This window comes from Microtus pennsylvanicus, chromosome 13 (genome assembly GCF_037038515.1).
Source record: "Microtus pennsylvanicus isolate mMicPen1 chromosome 13, mMicPen1.hap1, whole genome shotgun sequence".
Taxonomy (NCBI): domain Eukaryota; kingdom Metazoa; phylum Chordata; class Mammalia; order Rodentia; family Cricetidae; genus Microtus; species Microtus pennsylvanicus.
In genome coordinates, this window is record NC_134591.1 from 26,303,951 (window position 1) to 26,324,166 (window position 20,216).

General features: G+C 41.7%; 3 protein-coding genes and 1 pseudogene across 3 annotated transcripts; 2 read left to right on the forward strand and 2 right to left on the reverse strand.

The window, feature by feature from the left end:
- Positions 1-4,278: 4,278 nt before the first annotated feature.
- On the reverse strand, positions 4,279-4,818 carry LOC142833581 (interferon alpha-1-like). Its single transcript, XM_075945118.1, has one exon. The coding sequence runs from the start codon at positions 4,816-4,818 to the stop codon at positions 4,279-4,281; it is 540 nt and encodes a 179-aa protein (XP_075801233.1).
- Positions 4,819-8,127: 3,309 nt separating this feature from the next.
- On the forward strand, positions 8,128-8,697 carry LOC142833676 (interferon alpha-12-like). Its single transcript, XM_075945325.1, has one exon. The coding sequence runs from the start codon at positions 8,128-8,130 to the stop codon at positions 8,695-8,697; it is 570 nt and encodes a 189-aa protein (XP_075801440.1).
- A 9,425-nt stretch (positions 8,698-18,122) lies between these two features.
- LOC142833612 (interferon alpha-12-like) lies at positions 18,123-18,695 on the reverse strand. Its single transcript, XM_075945182.1, has one exon. It carries the CDS (start codon positions 18,693-18,695, stop codon positions 18,123-18,125), a length of 573 nt encoding a protein of 190 aa, XP_075801297.1.
- Positions 18,696-19,548: 853 nt separating this feature from the next.
- On the forward strand, positions 19,549-19,912 carry LOC142833631 (interferon alpha-12-like; annotated as a pseudogene).
- Positions 19,913-20,216: the final 304 nt, after the last annotated feature.

The window sequence follows — 20,216 nt, forward strand, 5'->3', positions numbered from 1 at the left end:
AACTGAAAGTGACCAACAACTTAAGAAGAAGTATCCAATACCAGGCACTGGGCTTTTTTTTAAAAAAAAAAAAAAAGGCCGGGCGGTGGTGGCGCACGCCTTTAATCCCAGCACTCGGGAGGCAGAGGCAGGCGGATCTCTGTGAGGTTGAGACCAGCCTGGTCTACAGAGCTAGTTCCAGGACAGGCTCCAAAGCCACAGAGAAACACTGTCTTGAAAAACCAAAAAAAGAAAAAAAGAAAAAAAACACAAAGTTTTAATATGTAGCCATGACTGGCCTGGAACTCACTATATATTTGTGCTTGAACCCACAGAGATCTGCCTGCCGCTGCTAGGTTTTAAGGGAATGCTTGGATTAAGGGCATGTACATAGTTGCATTGTTTGTAATAGCCAGAACCAGGAAATAATCTAGCTACCCCTCAACCAAAGAATGGATAAAGAAAAAGTGGTACATTTACACAATAGAGGACTACACAGCAGTAAAAATAATGACATCTTGAAATTTGCAAGCAAATGGATGGAACTAGAATAAAACATATTGAGTGAGGTAACTCAGACTGAGAAAGATAAATATAATATGTATTCATTCATAAGTGGTGGCATTTAGACACAAAGCAAAGAAAAACCAGCCTACAATTCACAATCCCAAAGAACCTAGACAACAACGAGTACCCTAAGAGAGACATACATGGATCTACATAGGAAGGGGGAAAAAGACAAGATATCCTGAGTAAATTGGGAGCATGGGGGTCATGGGAGAAGGTAGAAGGGGAGCGGGAAGGAAGGGATGTGAGTGGAGAAAATGTATAGCTCAATAAAAACAATTAAAAAAGGAAAAAGGAGTTGATGAACCTGTAGGATTTCCTTGGCAGCCGTCTTTCTCCCTCCGTGTATTATATCAGAACATTTATCAAGCCCATTGCTGCTGGTCTCAGTAGGCAGAGCAGCAGGTGGAGAACAGAGCAGCTCTTCTGCAGGTTCAGAAACTATGCTACAGAATTCCTAGCTGGGGGCATGGTTTGCTCAGTTTCACAATGCATCCCAAATGCTTTACCTACTGCTCAAAACGATGTGAGATCAGACACTGAGGTGGTTGTAGATAGCTTCTAGGGAGAATACACATAGACCCCTCCTTTTCTAGAGAACTTCCTCTACAGAAGGCTAAAGGGAAAAAATTCTTAGTAACTGTTTGTGACATTGATCTGTCCATTGTCCAGAAGACATGACATGTATGGACCAGGGAAGATGCTCCCTCTCTCTTATGAGAAATGAATGAAATCGAGTCTTCCAAACTGAAGCTAGTTCTTCTGTAGAAAAGCCTGTTTCAGCTGTGGAGAAAAATCTGCCAGGAAACAGAATTCTGCAGAAAGCAGACCAGTCATACTCTGACTATTCCTTGCAGGTCATGGGAAACAGGTGGATCCCTTCCTCTCTAAAGTTTGCCAGCTCTGAAGATTCTGTTCCCTCCCTCCGTCGCTCCCTCCCTGTCTCTCTCTTTCCCTTTCTCCCTCCCTTCCTTCTTCCATTTCATTGCCAAAGCCAGCATTAGGTCATTAGAAGAACTTTCTCTCAGTTCCAAATTCTCTCACATGAGAGCTTTTTACAAACCTTGAAAAGTCTCTCTCTCTCTCTCTCTCTCTCTCTCTCTCTCTCTCTCTCTCTCTCTCTCTCTCTCTCTGTTTTCAACTGCTGATTATGCATTTCCAGAAAATTAATAGCCAGAATTAGAGACATAATAGAAATCAGTTGTGCAGTGAGCAGAGGTGGTGAATGAGGACAGAATGAGGAGCACACACTGGGGCTTTCCACACCAGGGAGCAGGAAACCAGGGCTATGAGGCTGAATAATGGAGTCTGGAAAGGAGGGAGGTACTGGGAGTGTATCAGAAAGAAAGCTGTGTGCACACGTATGTGTAATATTATATATAGTATGTGCTGCCGTTAAACAGTGCATCGTGTGTAATGCATATGTTTATATATAAAGCCACTTTCAGTGTTGGTCGAGGACACTGATCCCTATATAAAGTATTTGTGAGCCATCAGTTCCTTATTGAGTATTGATTTCTGTGATTGCTCTTCAGTTTCAATGTATCTCATTATAGAGATGTTTAGACTGTTTTAAGAGACAGCAGAGACTTTCAGTGTTTCAACTGTCTATACTTTTCAATTAACTCTTCTGTCCTTAAGATGTTCATTTGATGGTAGAAGTCTCTGTATCTGTTTTCATTCTCTTTTCTACTCTTTTAGAAAGAAAATGCTGATGTTGTTTTGTGGCAATGAACCATAAAACATGATGTCTCTGGAAATGAAAGCTGAAGAAGGGAGCTGGTGAATCATCCAAGTGTGCCAGCAGTGGCAGCAACATTAGCTACTAATTTCAGTGGGAAAGATCTATGTTTTTAAATACAATAATGTTGTTATGAAAGTTTCTATAAGTCTAAGGGATCTTCGTGTGCAATGCAGTTTGTCTTATCTTAGTTGGGGTTTCTATTGCTGTGAAGAGACAACATGACCACACCAACTCTGATAAAGGAAAACAGTTAATTGGGGGTGGCTTAATGTTTCCGAGGTGTAGTCCATTATCCTCCTGGTGGGAAACATGGCAGCATGCAGGCAGACACGCTACTAGTGAATGAGCAAGAGTTCTACACGTTGTTCCAGAGGCAGCAGAAGGGGTCTACCACACTAGACCTAGCCTTAGCATATAAGACCTCAAAGTCGAACCCACAGTGACACACTTCCAACAAGAAGGCCATGCCAACTCCAACAAGGCTGCACCTCCTAATACGGTCACTCCTCATTCAAACACATGAGTCTATGGGGCTATTCCTATCTAAACCACCACACAATCCAAATAAAAACAGAAATTTTATTTCTCCCAGAAGTTACCAAAAGCAGTGTTGTATTGGTAGTGTCACCATATCTGATTTCAGATTACAGCTATATGTCTAAGAGAGTGTTACTGCAGGATTGCTATCCCCTACCACAGGAGCCTCCTACAGCAGAGGGCAATGAACGCAGACACTAGCAGGTGGTCACGGAGCAGAAAATAAAGGGCTGACTTCCAGGCTCCGAGGACCATTGCAGAAAAGGGAGCAGAAGGATTGCAAGATCCAGAGGCCGTGCATGACGACAGCAAAGCAGTGCTCTTGGATCAGCACGGGAGCTGCACAGATGAACTGCGAGTGGCTGAGACCGAATGAACAAGACCAAGCCAGACAGCATCCCAGCTTGGAACACACAGGAAATTCCACTTGTAGCTGAGGAACTATGACAACTGGCGGCTGCTGAGAGAGAGATTCATTGTCCTCAGGGGTGGGGCCTCGAAGGTTCCAGGAGATGCCCCGTGCACTGGAAGCACTAAGACAGAGTAGAAGGATGAAAAGGAGGAGGAGGAGAAAGAGGAGAAAAACCCATGAAACGGAGAGGGAGGATTAACATCAGAGGCATTTCACTTCCCTGGTGGGATTTATTGCAGGTATATTTTTGAGACTATTATGAATGGAGTTGATTTACTGACTTCTTCTTGGTATGTGTGCTGTGGTATTCAGGCAGGTTGGTGATTTTTCTGTGATCTATTTTATATCACTGCACATGATCACACTCTTATTTAGAACCCAAAACTGCCAAACTCACAGAAGTTGAGAGTGGATGAAAGGCCCCAGAGGTCAGAGAGGTCAGAGGGAGGATTACTCTGGTGAACACGACATCAAAGAGGACCAAGTCACAATGTCACAGGAACAGATTCTGGACAGCATGCCAACTGTCCCCACAGAGAATACTGCATCCTGGAGAGAATTAGAGGGACAGACGCAGGGTTTGTCTAAGCACTATGCCGTGCACACATGTATCCTGCTCAAGTTTTTGACATTTTGTTCATTTGTATAATTTGTATGGTGTAGAGTACCCACTTAAAAATACTGGGAAAATTGGAAAATTACAGAATTAACAAATTAAAAATGTTCTATACAGCAAAATTTAATAGAAAACAAAATAATTTAATCGCACAAGATGGTTTGCTACATTAAAGAAAATATAAAATTTTAAGATTGAATTTAAATAACTTAAATTATATAAATAGTAAAATGAGTAAATAAATACATATACAGATACACCAAAGAGGATGAAGGAACAAATGCTTTCATATGTAGACCCAAATTGTCTCTGTTCTGCTGAAACATCTAGGCAGGTTGATTGAATTCATGCCAAAATGAACAAGAGTTTTTAGTGGAGAACTTAGTGAGGTCCAGTGTCCAATCCCAGGAGACTCCTCAGGATTTACTCCTTCTCCTTGTTCAATCCATTTAGCAAGCTGGCTGAAATAGACCAGGCTCTCCTGACTTCATCTCTGACCACCATCCAAGCACAGGGGCTGTGTTTCTTCTCTCTCAGGTAGGCAGTGATCCTCTCGAAATATTTCTTCACAGGGTATACTCCCACGTGCTGCTCCAGACAGGACTGCAGGTCGTCGAGCTGCTGGTAGAGGATATTACAGAATTTCTCTCGGAGGGTTGTCTTCCATGCAGCAGATGACTCATCTGACCTGAAGAGATTCCAGCTCTGGTGGATCACGTCATACAGTACCTGGATCAGTTGAGGCTCCTGGATCTGCTGGGCATCCATCTCCTCCAGGGGACATAGAAAGTCCTTTCTTTCCTTCAAACAGAGAAGACGGGAGGATTGCTTCTTTGGTACCAGGTAGTTCAAGAGAGTCTTGTTCATGAAGTTGCCAGTCTGACTCAGGTCACATCCCAGAGAGCAGGTTGACCAGTAGCTCATCAGCACCAGGATCATCAGGAAGTCACAGAGTCTGGCCATTGTGGATGTTGCAGATGCTGCTGGTCCTGTGGGCTGTGTTCTTCTGAACCTTCCCCTCTAGGTTCTATGAAGACCATCATTCCTCCAGGACTTATATAGGAGAAAGATTAGTTTTCATTTTCTGAATGCCCGCCCCTTACTTCCGAATTGCCTTTTCACTTTCTTGAGCTCATCCTCTGCTTGTGTCTAGACACTTTTTTCTAAACCATGTTGGTTTTCATCTTTGTTTCCTCTTTCACCGCTGCCCTCAGAAAGCTGTTGTGTTCAGCACCTTTCTGTTTCTCAATGCATTGTCATTAACCGTTACACCACAGAAGATCATTCCTTGTGTGAAACTTACACTATTTTATCTATTTTAAAGATAAAGTTCCTCCCCCAATTTTATTTAAAAGTTATTTAAATTGATTTTACATTGTGTTTTATTTATATTATTTAAATAAATACTTATATCATATGTAAGGTGTGATGCGAATTATTTCTAAATTAAAAGTATCGATGTAACAGTACACTTCAAATTGCCTTCATTAACTCTAATATTGATTTCCATAAGATGTTCCTTGCATCATTCATGTTTCGTAGCTATTCTTCTAGTAATTGTCACGCCATCATGAGGGGTCCAGCTGCAAAGGCTCGCTGTTCAAGCTTGATGCGCTGAGTCCAGGGTTGAAAGAGAGAAACAAACTCTCCTAAGTCGGACTCCAATGAGCACATTCACACATGGTAAGAGCTTGTGTATATACACACACACACAATGCATGCACACACACAAAACCCTCACACCGTTACATAAAACACACTCACATAAGCACACATTTACCTCCTCACAAATGCACTCACCTACACATTTACAACTTCACACATGGAAACACAAAACCACACACTCAAACACAACATAAATTCACATACACACAGTGGTGCACACACACCTGTGGGCACACTCACAGACATGCTCTCTGTCACACACATACACACATCTATTCACAATGCTCACACACACACACACACTCGCGATAATACAGAGGAGTAATAAGAGTAATAACATCTCTAAACAAAAACTTTCATTTGTCACACTTCAGATCCTTACCTTTATGGATTTATTCCCCCTATGAGGCTGGACGTCTTACGTGGTTCCTAACATGCTGAGGTCCAGAAGAAGTGGGCTTTAATGACAGTGAAGGAATAGGATTGCAATCGAGGGCAGAGCAAGCAGGCAAAGTTCAAAAGCTTTCTTCTTTCCCGTCCTCTATGGGATTCCAGCAGAAGGTGTGCCTCAGCATAGAGGTGGGTCTTCCCATCTCAAAGGATCTGGGTTAAAGGTGAGTGGTCCCACCTCAAAGATCCAGATAAAAGGTGTGCCTTCCCCTCCAAAGTCTTGCTTAGAAGTGGTGCTTCCCACTTCCACTCAAGAAAAATCCCTCACAGGAATCTTAGTTTTGAGGTATTTACTTCTTATTACTCTTGTGTATGATTGGGTGTGTGTGTGTGTGCGCATGAGCATTGTTTATAGGTGTGTGTGTGTGTGTGTGTGTGTGAGAGAGAGAGAGAGAGAGAGAGAGAGAGAGAGAAAGAGAGAAAAGGAGAAAGAAAGAAAGAGAGAGCATGTATGTAAGTGTAGATGATTGTTCACCAGCGTGTGTGTGCACATGTGTGTACATCTGTGTGGAAATGTATGTGTGTGTTTGAGTGTGGGGGGCATGTACATGTGAGAATGTGTAAACGTTCATGTGAGTGCACTTTCATGGGGGGGATGTATGCTTATGTGGGAGGAGTGTGTGTGTATATGTGTGTGTGCTTATGTGAATGTGAATGTGCATTTTTGTGTGTAATGCAGTGTGTCTATACGCAGATATGCTGGAGTGTGTGTGTGTTAGTTGTGGAGTGTGCATGTTTGTGTGTATGTATCTGTGGGAGTGTGTGTGTATATGTGTGTGTGCTTATGTGAATGTGAATGTGCATTTTAGTGTGTGATGCAGTGTGTCTATATGCAGATATGCTGGAGTGTGTGTGTGTTAGTTGTGGAGTGTGCATGTTTGTGTGTATGTATCTGTGGGAGTGTGTGTGTATATGTGTGTGTGCTTATGTGAATGTGAATGTGCATTTTAGTGTGTGATGCAGTGTGTCTATATGCAGATATGCTGGAGTGTGTGTGTGTTAGTTGTGGAGTGTGCATGTTTGTGTGTATGTATCTGTGGGAGTGTGTGTGTATATGTGTGTGTGCTTATGTGAATGTGAATGTGCATTTTAGTGTGTGATGCAGTGTGTGTCTATATGCAGATATGCTGGAGTGTGTGTGTGTGTTAGGTGTAAAGTGTGCATGTTTGTGTGTATGTATCTGTGGGAGTGTGTACGCGTATGTGTGTGTTTGAGTGTGTGAGCAGCCTCAAGACTGCCACATCATGAATGTGGTAGGCAGAGGACAAACTACAGGACTCAGATCTCTGCTTCAACCACGGGTTCCTGGAGTCAAACTCAGCTCATCAAACTTGGACAGCAAACTTTCACATATTGAAACCTCATGATGGCATGGCAATCATTGAATAAATAGCCAATATACAGTGATTAATAAATCAAACATACATATAAATCAGTATTAAAGTTAATAAGGGCAATTTGAAAAAATAATTTTTTCCTTTGAAATATTGGAAAAACTTGGTATCATTAATACGATAAATTTAGAAACCATGAGCCGGGTGGTGGTGGCGCATGCCTTTAATCCCAGCACTCGGGAGGCAGAGGCAGGCGGATATCTGTGAGTTCGAGGCCAGCCTGGTCTACAAGAGCTAGTTCCGGGACTGGCACCAAAGCTACAGAGAAACCCTGTCTCGAAAAACCAAAAAAAAAAAAATTTAGAGACCATGAATTTGCATCATACCTTAAATTATAATTTAAAAATATGTATTTGATATAAATAACAAAAGAAAATTTAATTACAAACTGAATTTCAATATCTTTTTATTACAAGTATTAGAAGAAATTTATCATTGAATTATGTGTGTACATATCAAAAGTTGAATGCATATGTGTGGTTAATAGTTAATGACAATTTTACTCAGGGCAAGAAAACCTCTGATACAGATTTGTTTAGGAGAAAAATGAAAGAGGAAGCAGTAATGAAAATAAAAATGTTTGAGAAGAATGCCCAGACACAGCTGAGAACGAATGAAGAGCGAAAAGAGAATTGTGGAGAAGGGGAGGGCATTCAGAAAGTGGAAACTAGTGTTTGCCATACTTAAGACAGATGCACAAATGGTGATCTTCAGAGAACCTAGAGGAGAAGGTTCAGGACCAGCAGCATCCGCAACATCCACAATGGCCAAACCCTGGGCTTTCCTGATGGCTCTGGTGGTGATGAGCTACTGGTCAACCTGCGCTCTAGGGTGTAACCTGCCTCAGACTCATCACCTCAGGAACAAGGACATCTTGACAATCCTGAAGCAAATGAGGAGACTCTCCCTTGTCTCCTGCCTGAAGGACAGAAAGGACTTTGCATTCCCTCTGGAGAAGGTGGATGCCCAGCAGATCCAGAAGACTCAAGCCATCCCTGTCCTGCAGGTGCTGACCCAGCAGGTCCTCATCCTCTTCAGCTCAGAGAACTCATCTGCTGCTTGGGAGACAACCCTCCTAGACACATTCTGTGATGATATCTATAAGCAGGTCGAGGACCTGCAGGCCTGTCTGATGCAGCAGGTGGGGGTGCAGGAATCTCCCCTGAGCCAGGAAGACTCCCTGGTGGCTGTGAGGAAATACTTCCACAGCATCACTGCCTACCTGAGAGAGAAGAAACACAGTCCCTGTGCCTGGGAGGTGGTGAGAGCAGAAGTCTGGAGAGCCCTGTCTTCCTCAGCTGAGTTGCTGGCAAGATTGAGTGAGGAGGAGTGAGTCCTGAGCCAAAGTGGAGAGGACTCTCCTGGACTAGGACCCTGCACCTACTGGGCAGATTCTGCCATCTCAAAAAATCTCAGACATTTTGGCAGGAACTGACTCCACCTGCCTAGGTGCTTCAGCAGCAATGAATAATAGTGTGCCTTGCTCTAAGATATTTGTTTTTCGTCCATTCAAATTTATTTATTTATTCATTTATTTATGTGATTTAACTTACTAATTTCATACAGTTTTATATTTTTTGAGTTAGCCAATACTTTAGTAGCACTTTATTTTCTTTGTTCTATAAATGATTGTGAAATGAATCTGCTTTGCCTTTTTTATTCCTTACATGTTTCAAAGACATTTATTTCTTCATCTGTTTGGGCATATCTACATATATAGGTTTTTATTCATTTTACTATTCACATAATATTATATATTTAAGCTAAATCTGTCAGGTTTATATTGTCTTTACTGTAGGGAATCATCAGATTTAATTAAATTACTGTGTATTCAATTTGAATTTGCTGTATAAAACACTTTAGATTGTTTATTCTCTTTTTTATTTTTCCAATGTTTTTCATCTTATATTCTTCATCATAAAAGTTATACTTTAAAATACCAATATCCTCTTCCAATTTCACGGGTTTGTCTCCTAGTCTACTCCTCCTCTTCCTCTCCCTTTTCCTCATTCTCCTTCTTAGTCCTTCTAGTTGTACATGCACACAGGACCTTCTCCTGGGGCTTAGCTTAGGTAGCCTCTGTGTGGTGCCTTAACCCTGAGGACAATTAAATCTCTTTCTCAGGAGCCACCAGTTGCTACAAGTGGGATTTCCTGTGTGTTCCAAGCTGGGATGCTGTCTGGCTTGGTCTTGTTCATTCAGTCACAGCCACTCGCAGTTCATCTGTGCAGCTCCCGTGCTGGTCCAAGAGCACTGCTTTGCTGTCGTCATGCACGGCCTCTGGATCTTGCAATCCTTCTGCTCCCTCTTCTGCAATGATGCTCAGGGCCAGGAAGTCAGCCCTTTATTTTCTGCTCTGTGACCACCTGTTGGTTTCTGCGTTCATTGCCATCTGCTGTAGGAGGCTCCTGTGGTAGGGGGTAGTAATCCCGCAGTAACACTCTTTTAGACAGGTAGCTGTAATCTGAAATCAGGTATGGTGACATCACTTACCTGCTTTTATTCATAATTCCACGTGTTTTCAAAGTGAAACTTCTGCGGAAACATTACTTAAATTTTGGTTTGGATTTCATTGAACCTGCAGATCACTTGACAATATAGTTACTTCCATATCATTATTTTATTTAATCAACGTAGGTCTTTTCCACTGAGTCTTAATAGCTAATATTGTCTCTGCTCATTTGGATGGCACATCAGTTTCTTTTTTTAGATTTCATTTTCAGTGAAATCGTATTTTTTGGTTCATGGCCACAAACCAGCATTAGGGTTTTATTTCTAGATGAGTGGATAAGAGAAAGAAAGCAGAGATGGACACTTCTACCATCCAACCAACACCTCAAGGAGAGATAGAACAAGCTCATGGAAAAGAATAGACAGTTGAAGCACTGAGAGCCTTTGCTGTCTATCACAATCTCCTGAATATCTCTACAATGAGACCCCTTGGAACTGAAGATCAATCACGGAAATCAATACTCAATAAGGAATACATTAGATAGGGATCAGTGTCCTAGACCAACACTGAAAGTGGCCGTACCTATAAACCTATGCATTACACACGATGCACTGTTTAACGGCAGCACATACTATATATAATATTACACATACGTGTGCACTCAACTTTCTTTCTGATACACTCCCAGTACCTCCCTGCTTTCCAGACCCCATTATTCAGCCTCATAGCCCTGGTTTCCTGCTCCCTGATGTGGAAAGCCCCAGTGTGTGCTCCTCATTCACCAACTCTGTTCAGTAGACAGCTGCTCTCTCTTAGTCTGGATTTCCGGTGATCATTTTTTTTCCTGAAAATGCATAACCACAAGTGAAACCGAAAACGAAGCAACGCGAGGTTTGTAAAAAGTTCTCGTGCGTGCGAGAGAATTTCCTCACATTTTTGGAACTGAGCGTGTTCTTTTAATGACCTAATGATGTCTATGGCTAAATGAGAGAGAGAGAGAGAGAGAGAGAGAGAGAGAGAGAGAGAGAGAGAGAGAGAGAGAGAGCTGGCCTACAGAGATAACGATCGCCCCCTTTTGGCAATTGCCAACAAAGAAGTACCAGCTCCGCTCTGGCATGTTTCCCGCGGATTTCTGCTTCCTAGCAGAGTTTTCTCCTCAGATCAAATGGGCTTTTCCTCAGAAGAACAGACATCTGTTTGGAAGATTCGATTCCCTCCACTTCTTATCTGAGGGAGAGAGCATGCTCCCAGGTTCACACTGGTCATGTCTTCTGGACGATGGACAGCTCAAAGTGTACAAATAGTTACTAAGAGATTTTCTTTCCCTCTAACCTACTATAAAGGAAGTTCTCTGGAGGAGGAAGTTCTCCGGAGAAGTAGCTCCATGTCTGACCTCACATTGTTTTGAGCAGTAAGTAAAGCATTTGTAATGTTGCTGAGCAAACCATGCCCCAGCCAGGAAGGCTGTAGCATAGGGTCAACCTATAGAAGAGCTCCTTCATCTGCTGTTCTGCCTACTGAGACCGGCAACCATGAGCTGGGTAAATGCACTGACCTATGACTGTCTTGACACGTGACTTCAAAAGTTCGGGTTGCCTCTTCCACTATAGAACACACCACTTGGGGTAACACGAATCCGTGTTCTACGCCATGGTCACTCACAACTAAGAGTTTAATTGGTGTGGAATAAACTAGTTCTTATTCCTACTGGAGCAAGGTCTGTGTTTTGCAAGTGCACAGCTCAACAGCCCAGAGCATCTCGGACCCATCAGCCCCTTTGCGGGACACATGGAGGGAGAAAGACAATTCCCATCTGTAGGTACAGTTGCCAAGGAAATCTTATAGGTTCATCAACTCCTTCTTAAGAATAACTTGTTAGTTGAAAATTCCTCCTTGCTGATGGGTCCTCCTCTTGACGCCATGGCCAGGAGGAAGTTGTCAACTTCACTTTGAATGAGGCACATGCTCACAGGAGGGCTGCTGGAGTCCTCAGGGGGTGCACAGGAATAGCTCAGGGACTTTTCGATATTACAGGGACAGGCAGGGTGGGATGTGTATTGGGGATAACTGAGCGATACCAAGGCGAGCTGCAGAGTTTGAAATTAGAGAAGACTCTGGCAGGGAGTGTGGTTATTGGAAGAACTGGGCTGTGTGATTGTGCCGCATCTTTGAGATACAACTCTCTGTCTCCATTCCTTGGTGCTTATTTTAAGGTAATTTAAAGTAATTTTCATCATCTTTATGCTTATGTAATGGAATAAAATACTATTAAGCAGCCCCATTCTATTACCTTGCTATGAACATATGTATAGCCCTTTAGTTTTTCACATCTTAGATAGCTATTTTTTGTTCACAGAATTGGGGAACCTAGACGCAGGGCGGAAGGACTGAGATGGGACATTTTGTGAGCTATGAGACTGCTAAGCTATCTCTCCAGCATACCTGACTGGACTCTATTCAACCTTTTCTGAGTCTGTGTAACAACATCTGGTCCATGTGAGAATGGCCCTGGGAGGCAGGGAACATCACACAGCCCTCCATGAAGAGACAGCCAGGGATGGCAATACCATGCAAACTGGAGACAGCCAAGTCTGTCTAGCTTCCGGAGTGAGAGTGTGAACTCCATGGCAGTCCTCTGTGTCTGCTGATTTCAGAGCTGCAGTGACCAGCACCCAGTAATGTAGAGCAAGACGTGGGAACACAGGAACAAAGAGAGATGGTCCACTCCAACGATCTGGCCAAATCAGTGAGTGTGGAGGCAGAAGAGTGCAGGCCCATTTCCACCTTGTGTGCTGGTCAGAGAGTTTGAAGACTGACAGGTATAATTGTACCTCCTAACTCAGGAGGTGGTTGCCTGGCTCTTTCGAAATTAAGATAGTTCAGTGACATCCTGATGGGTGCTCAGGATATGCAAATGAGCTTCTGCTCCTTCTATTGTAACTATGAGGTCACCTACAAAAGCATAAATGACTTAGAGCGCCTTAGCTACCTAGATGACAGAATGCTAAGGATTTGAGTCTCAGAGTGATAAGGTCATTGGTTGTGTGAGTTATCCTTTGTATCATGTTAATAAAATTTTTTGTTACCTTCTCCCCCAGTGTTTTTTTCCCCCGTGGGTATAAAAGCTGTGGAAAAATAAATGCATGTGATTTCAGAGTTTCATAATCCCTGGAATATCTTCCCAGTACTCTCTTATGGTTTCTGTCTTGTTATTCTATGCATCTTCATATTCAATATCCCAGTCATGGTACCTGCTTAGTGCCATATTCCCTAAGCAATGGCTCTTTGACACACATAGGAGGTGAGCATACAGTGTAGGACCGAGCGACTCTGTGTATGTGTGGATGCAGACAGACAAGCTCACATCTTATCAATGGCATGTATTAATTTCAGATCACTGTGTTTGTAGAAACCAAAATTGCGCTGGGCAATGGTGGTACACAGCTTTAATCCCAGCGCATGGGAGGCAGAGACAGGCAGATCTATGTGAGTTTAAGGCCAATCTGGATTACAGAGTGAGTTTCAGGACAGGTACCAAGGCTGCAGAGAAACCCTGTCTCAATAATGGAGGAGGGTCATCTGTCTATGTGTTTATTTTCATTGGTTAATAAAGAAACTGCCTTGGCTTTTTGATAGGGCAGGATTTAGATAGGTGGAGTAGACAGAACAGAATTCTGGGAGAAAGAAAGCTGAGTCAAGCAGTTGCCATGATTCTCCGACCTGAGACACATGTAGGCTAGAATCTTTCGTGATAAGCCACCACCTCATGGTGCTACACAGATTATTAGAAATGGGTTAATCAAGATGTGAGAATTAGCCAACAAGAGGCTACAGATAACAGGCCAGGCAGTGTGCATAATCTTGTGGCTACCTCTGTCTCTAACTATTTCTTTCAAATTTTTTTCAAACATTTGTGCTTGGGGGGAGACATGGACCCTAATACTTAGGGTTCTCTAGAGTAACAGAGTTTATAGAATCTCTCTCTCTCTCTCTCTCTCTCTCTCTCTCTCTCTCTCTCTCTCTCTCTCTCTCTCTCTCTCTGTGTGTGTGTGTGTGTGTGTGTGTGTGTGCAATATCAGAGCAACTTACAGACTGTGATCTAGCTAATCCAAAAATATCCACCAAATAAATGTATAGAAGGTCCAAGAATTGAGCACCTGTTCACTCCACATGCTGGATGTCCTAAGTGGTCTTCAGTATATGCAGGACTCTAAAGAAGTAGGCTCTAAAGCCAGTGAAGGAATGCACTTTCTGTAAGATGAGAGAATGCAGACAGAAACAGAAGCTTCCTTCTTTCATGTCTTTACATAGGCTTCCAACAGAAAGCAGTCCGCCACTCCTTCTACACTCAAAAAAAATTAATTAATAACTAAAATAAAAATGGCATCCTTTGTGACACAGAAATATTTCAGCTTCATGAGGCCTCATTTAGTAACTGTTGGTCTTCAGACTTCTGTTTTCAGTGTCCTGTGCAGAAAGTCCTTTCATGTGCCTATGAGTTCAAGCTTATCTCCTACCATCTCCTTTATCACTTTCTGTGTATCTAGTCATATATTGAGGCCCTTGATCCAATGGAGTTGAGTTTACAGGATGATGAACATGGATCTATTTCATTCTTCTCCATGTAACTATCCAGTTGGACTGCCATCATTTGTGGAAGATGATTTCTTATTTGTGGAAGATGATTTTCTTATTTCCAGTGTGTATTTTTGTATTCTTCATAAACAAACAGTTCCCAGAGCTGTATGACCTTCTGTCTGGATCTTCAGTTCTATTCCGTTGATCAAACAGTCTGCTTTTATTCCAGTCTGGAGAGGTTGCTATGCTGTAGCTCTGTAACTAACTGTGAGGTTGAGGATGGTGATGCTTCCTCCAGTTCTTTCATTATTGGTATAGTCATTGTGCTCATTTTGTGAATAATCAAGAAATTTAATTTAAATTAACTGTGACATACCTGCAATATTGTTTTAGATTATATAAGCCCTACTGCATTAAAATGTTTGTGTATTTGTATCTTGTATTTACAGACAGTGGAGCCAAATGTCAACCAATATCCAGTTTTTACCTTCATCTCTCTCCTCCTCATTTTCTGTGACAGGTTCTCTCACTTAAGCTAGGGTTCACCATTGTAGTTAGATTGATTGTCCTTGGAATTTGTGATGGCTATTCTTGATTGTCAACTTGACTACATCTTGAATTAACTGACCCCCCCCCAAAAAAACCCTGAAAGCACAGGTATAGGAGCACACTTGTGATGGAGTTTTGCTTAATTTGGAGTTTGAATATCCACTTATAATCAGGATCTTTAAGATGACTATTTAAGATGAATAAAATGGGAAGATGCATCTTTAACTGAGATCTTTTGAGATGTGAAGACACAACTGTAATCTGGACCATGCTTTCTGTTGGAAGCCTGTGTAAAGACATGAAAGAAGGAAGCTTCTGTTTCTGTCTGCATTCTCTCATCTTACAGAAAGTGCATTCTTTCACTGGCTTTAGAGCCTACTTCTTTAGATTCCTGCATATACTGAAGACCACTTAGGACATCTAGCATGTGGAGTGAACAGGTGCTCAATTCTTGGACCTTCTATACATTTATTTGGTGGATATTTTTGGATTAGCTAGACCACAGTCTGTAAATTGCTCTGATATTGCACACACACACACACACGCACACACACACACACACACACACACACACACACTCAGAGAGAGAGAGAGAGAGAGAGAGAGAGAGAGAGAGAGAGAGAGAGAGAGAGAGAGAGATTCTTTCTATAAACTCTGTTACTCTAGAGAACCCTAAGTATTAGGGTCCATGTCTCCCCCCTAAGACAAATGTTTGAAAAAGATTTGAAAGAAATAGTTAGATACATAGGTAGCCACAAGATTATGCACAAGTATCATAAATAAAATGAGAAAATAGCCCATGCCATGAAAGAAGAACTCAGTGAAGAGATGCTATAAAGACAGAAATAGAAGTCTTAAAATTGATGAATTTTTACTGTGTAAGGAGAGAGCTTCAAAGCACACATGAGGTGTCTTCATCGTAAATGAGACTTTTAAATGAAGAGATACTGGAATTATTATCATTTGAGAGAATGAAGACAAACATCATAAAGTAAGTGTTAAATGAAATGAATGTTAAAATTACCCTCATCTTAAGAATGTTAACATTCACATTCAGAGTATACAAGAGACACACAAAAAGGCATTATCCCCTCCCATATTACAGGTGAGATACCTGAAGCTCAGGACAAAAATCTTGTTAAACAGTTGAGAGAGCACAACCCTGATATGGATGATCCTACAAGCTCAACTCTACGCAACTACAAGGTTACTCAGGATGAGTGTTCCAGGCCATCTGGGAAGAGGAGGACATGGAAAGTTCTGAGTGGAGAACATTGAGATCCATCACGATTTCAATCTACAAAGCTGTGTTCTGGTAATGGAGGAGAAATGAACTTTCAGACAGAGACACAAATTAAGGTTCCGCTGTCACTAGACCAGCCCTGCGATAAATGCTTAGCAGATCCACACATTTCTTTCACCTTCCCAATATTTGAAATTCCAACTTCAGTCAAGTCACCTACATGAATTTAAACAAATACAGACACACAGACTTCATAGATAAGGATTCCAAGACAGAGGCATCAGATGACCATGGATATTGAGAAGGATAAACAGGCACTAAAGGTCTACACAGCTAAGAAAACAATCACCAGGGTTGCTAGACATAGAGAGATGAGAGAACATGTTGCCAAAGTATCTGATAACAGTGTACCCTAAAAAGTAGAAGAAACTAATATTATCAACAGCAGAAAAGCAAATACTCCATTAGATACAGTTTGGAGGTGAGAAAATAGGGACTCTAATGTTCTCTTACACAGAAGACCTTTTATATAATCTGAACCTTATAACAATTATCTGCTGCATTTAATTAAACTAAACTTATACGTAACTTACAAAATGAGGACTAAGTCTTTGAAGTTTGCAAACACACACAGTGGGAGATGTTGAGATGCTAGAACTGCCTCTATCTGATTTGATACCAACATTGTTTGTAGGTACCGAGCCATATTACAATGTCCTGTGCATAAGGATAAACATTAAATGCTGATAAAAATTATTTTAAAAATTGGTATAATTTTAATAGTACTCATGTCATAGCATCTGAGATCCTAAGCATTTGGAATACAAAGTTTAGATTTTACCTGTGTAATGTAGTTTGGATATAAGATGTTACTTGAGATTTGCTGTGCTGAGGGTTGATAGTCATGAGAGCAGTGTTCACAGAGAACTTGAACCTTCATTATATCCTCAAAGACAAACTGTATCAATGAAAATTTATTGATTATTTCAGGGAACAAAATATTAGTGTGGCTGCACACACACACACACACATACACACATGCACAGGCATGCACATGTACACACACACTAACACACAGACACACTACCAGCACCACCAGCAACAGCAGGAATTAGCAATCATTGCTATCTCTCAAAATCAATGGACTCAATTCCCCCAATTAAAGAAACAGATGAAAGAATGGTTGGGCAAAGAGGATCCGTCATTCTGGTGTATACAAGAAACACACCTCAGTATCAAAGATAGATATTACCACAGAGTAAAGGGTTGAGAAAGGATTTTCCAAGCAAATGGACTTAAGAAGTAAGCTGGTGTATTCTTTTTTTCTTTGTAATTCTTTTACAACTGACATTTTATTGGTTGAGGAGCAAAGTATACAGACATTTCAATTTTCAAATCTTGAGTCCAAACTCTGAAGAGTTATACATTGTGTTCATATACGCAAGAGCCACGTTTTGCTTCTGTTTGAACTTATTGCAGTGATGTTCAATTCATAAACTTGGCAAGTTTTCCCTATAGCTCACATAATAATAAAATGCTCACAGTCTTCAATTCCACTGAATCACAAGTTTAGGCCATATACAGTACACATGCAAAATAAGATTAGTAAAATAAAAATTGAAAAAACACAAAAAATAATTTAAAATTATACTAAAAATGTTTTGTTCTATTAAAGAATATGTACAATTTTCACATGTATTAAAATATAACTTTCATAGTTAAATAAATAAATAGTTATACACATAAATACAAATAATTGGATGAATCTAGAAGCTAATGTCTCTACGATATACACAGTCTTGTTCATAACTGATGAAACATCCAGGAAGAATGACTGAAGGATGTCAAAATGAGTGATATCAAAGAGAGAGCAGGTTTGGTGAGGTGAGTTTCAGCATCCTAGTCCAGGAGAGCCTTCTCCTCTTTGGCTCAGGACTTATTCCTTCTTCACCCTCAATCTTGCTAGCAACTTGGCTGAGGAAGACAGGGCTCTCCAGACTTCTGCTCTCACCACCTCCCAGGCACAAGCACTGTGTTTCTTCTCTCTCAGGTAGACAGTGATCCTGTGGAAGTATTTCCTCACAGCCACCAGGGAGTCTTCCTGGCTCAGGGGAGGTTCCTGCACCCCGACCTGCTGCATCAGACAGGTCTGCAGGTCCTTGAGCTGCTGGTGGAGGCCAGTGCAGAATGTGTCTAGGAGGGTTGTCTCCCAAGCAGCAGATGAGTTCTCTGAGCTGAAGAGGATGAGGACCTGCTGGGTCAGTTCCTGCAGGACAGGGATGGCTTGAGCCTTCTGGATCTGCTGGGCATCCACCTTTTCCAGAGGGAATGCAAAGTCCTTTCTGTCCTTGAGGCAGGAGATAGGGGAGAGTCTCCTCATTTGTGCCAGGAGTGTCAAGGCTCCCTTGTTCCTGAGGTTATGAGTCTGAGGCAGGTCACATCCCAGAGAGCAGGCTGACCAGTAGCTCATCAGCACAAGGGTCATCAGGAAAACACAGGGTCTGGCCATTGTTGATGTTGCAGATGCTGTTGGTCCTCTGGGCTGTTGGTCCTGAACCTTCCCTCTAGGTTCTCTAAAGACCCTGCTGTATGCATGTGTCTTAAATAAGAGAAGGCTCTAGTTTCCATTTTCTGAATGCCCTCCCCTTTCTTTCCAATTCTCTTTTCACTTCTTACGTTCATTCTGTGATCAAACCTGGGCATTTTTCTCAACCATTTTGGTTTTCATTTTTGCTTTCACTTTCACTGCTCATATTAACAGTTATTTAACAAGTTTCTACTAAATGAAGACATTAACTTTACAGTATAGATATCCATATGTAAATGAAATTTAGTTATATAATATAAAGGATGAAAAGAATTCCATTCATAATTGTACTTAAAATCTATTGAATGCTCTGTTTCAACGTTTCTTCAGCACATGCTTGAGTACCTCGTGGGTTTCTGAGCACCCATGTGAAATCCAGGCACAGAACTGTAATCCTGAAACATGGGAGAAAAAGCAGACAGGATTCTTGTGCTTCAGCCATCTAACTACAGCTTAAATGAGAGAACCTATCAGAGAAAGAAAGCAGGGCATAACTGAGGTAGGAACTGGCCATTGACTTCTGGATTAACATGCATGAACACTCACATCAAATACAAACAGACAAAAGCAATAAAGAAATCAAAAGTGATTGAGAAAGAAGTGCCCAGACAGGAGAAAAGAATGAATGCAAGAAAGACAAGAGAATTGGCATTAAAAATGGAAATTAGTGTTTCTCCTTTTAAGACACATGCACACAGGATGGCCTTGACAGAACTGAGAAGGGATAATTCAGAACCAACAGCTCAGAGGACCAGCAGCATCTGCAACATCCGCAATGGTTAGGCTCTGTGCTTTCCTGATGGCCCTGGTGCTGATGAGCTACTGGTCAGCCTGCTCTCTGGGATGTGACCTCCTCAGACTCATAACCTCAGGAACAAGGGAGCCTTGACATTCCTGGCACAAATGAGGAGACTCTCCCCTCTCTCCTGCCTCAAGGACAGAAAGGACTTTGCATTCCCTCTGGAGAACGTGGATGTCCAGCAGATCCAGAAGACTCAAGCCATCCCTGTCCTGCAGGAGCTGACCCAGCAGGTCCTCATCCTCTTCACTCAAAGGACTCATCTGTTGCTTCGGAGACAACCCTCCTAGACACATTCTGCACTGGCCTCCACCAGCAGCTCAATGACTTGCAAGCCTGATGTAGCAGGTGGTGGCAAAGGAACCTCTCTGAATATAAGATATTTATATTTTTATTCATATCAGAAGCAAAATTACAGTTATGAAGTAACAAAAAAATTTATGGTTGAGGTTTACCACAAGTTAAGGAACTGTGTTAAAGTATCGTAACATAAGGAAGCTTGGAAACCACAGAGATACATAGTGTGGTCCAGGACATCCAGTGCTACATAGATTGTCTTAGCTTCAAAAACTAAAAAAATAGAACTAAATTAATTTGAGGCTTTAAAGATTGATCCGTTTATTGAAGTGTAAATATAAATACAT

What these genes read in the sequence shown, in the direction of transcription:
- LOC142833581 (XM_075945118.1), bottom strand. Translation starts at nt 4,818, where the DNA reads ATGGCCAGACTCTGTGACTTCCTGATGATCCTGGTGCTGATGAGCTAC.
- LOC142833676 (XM_075945325.1), top strand. Translation starts at nt 8,128, where the DNA reads ATGGCCAAACCCTGGGCTTTCCTGATGGCTCTGGTGGTGATGAGCTAC.
- LOC142833612 (XM_075945182.1), bottom strand. Translation starts at nt 18,695, where the DNA reads ATGGCCAGACCCTGTGTTTTCCTGATGACCCTTGTGCTGATGAGCTAC.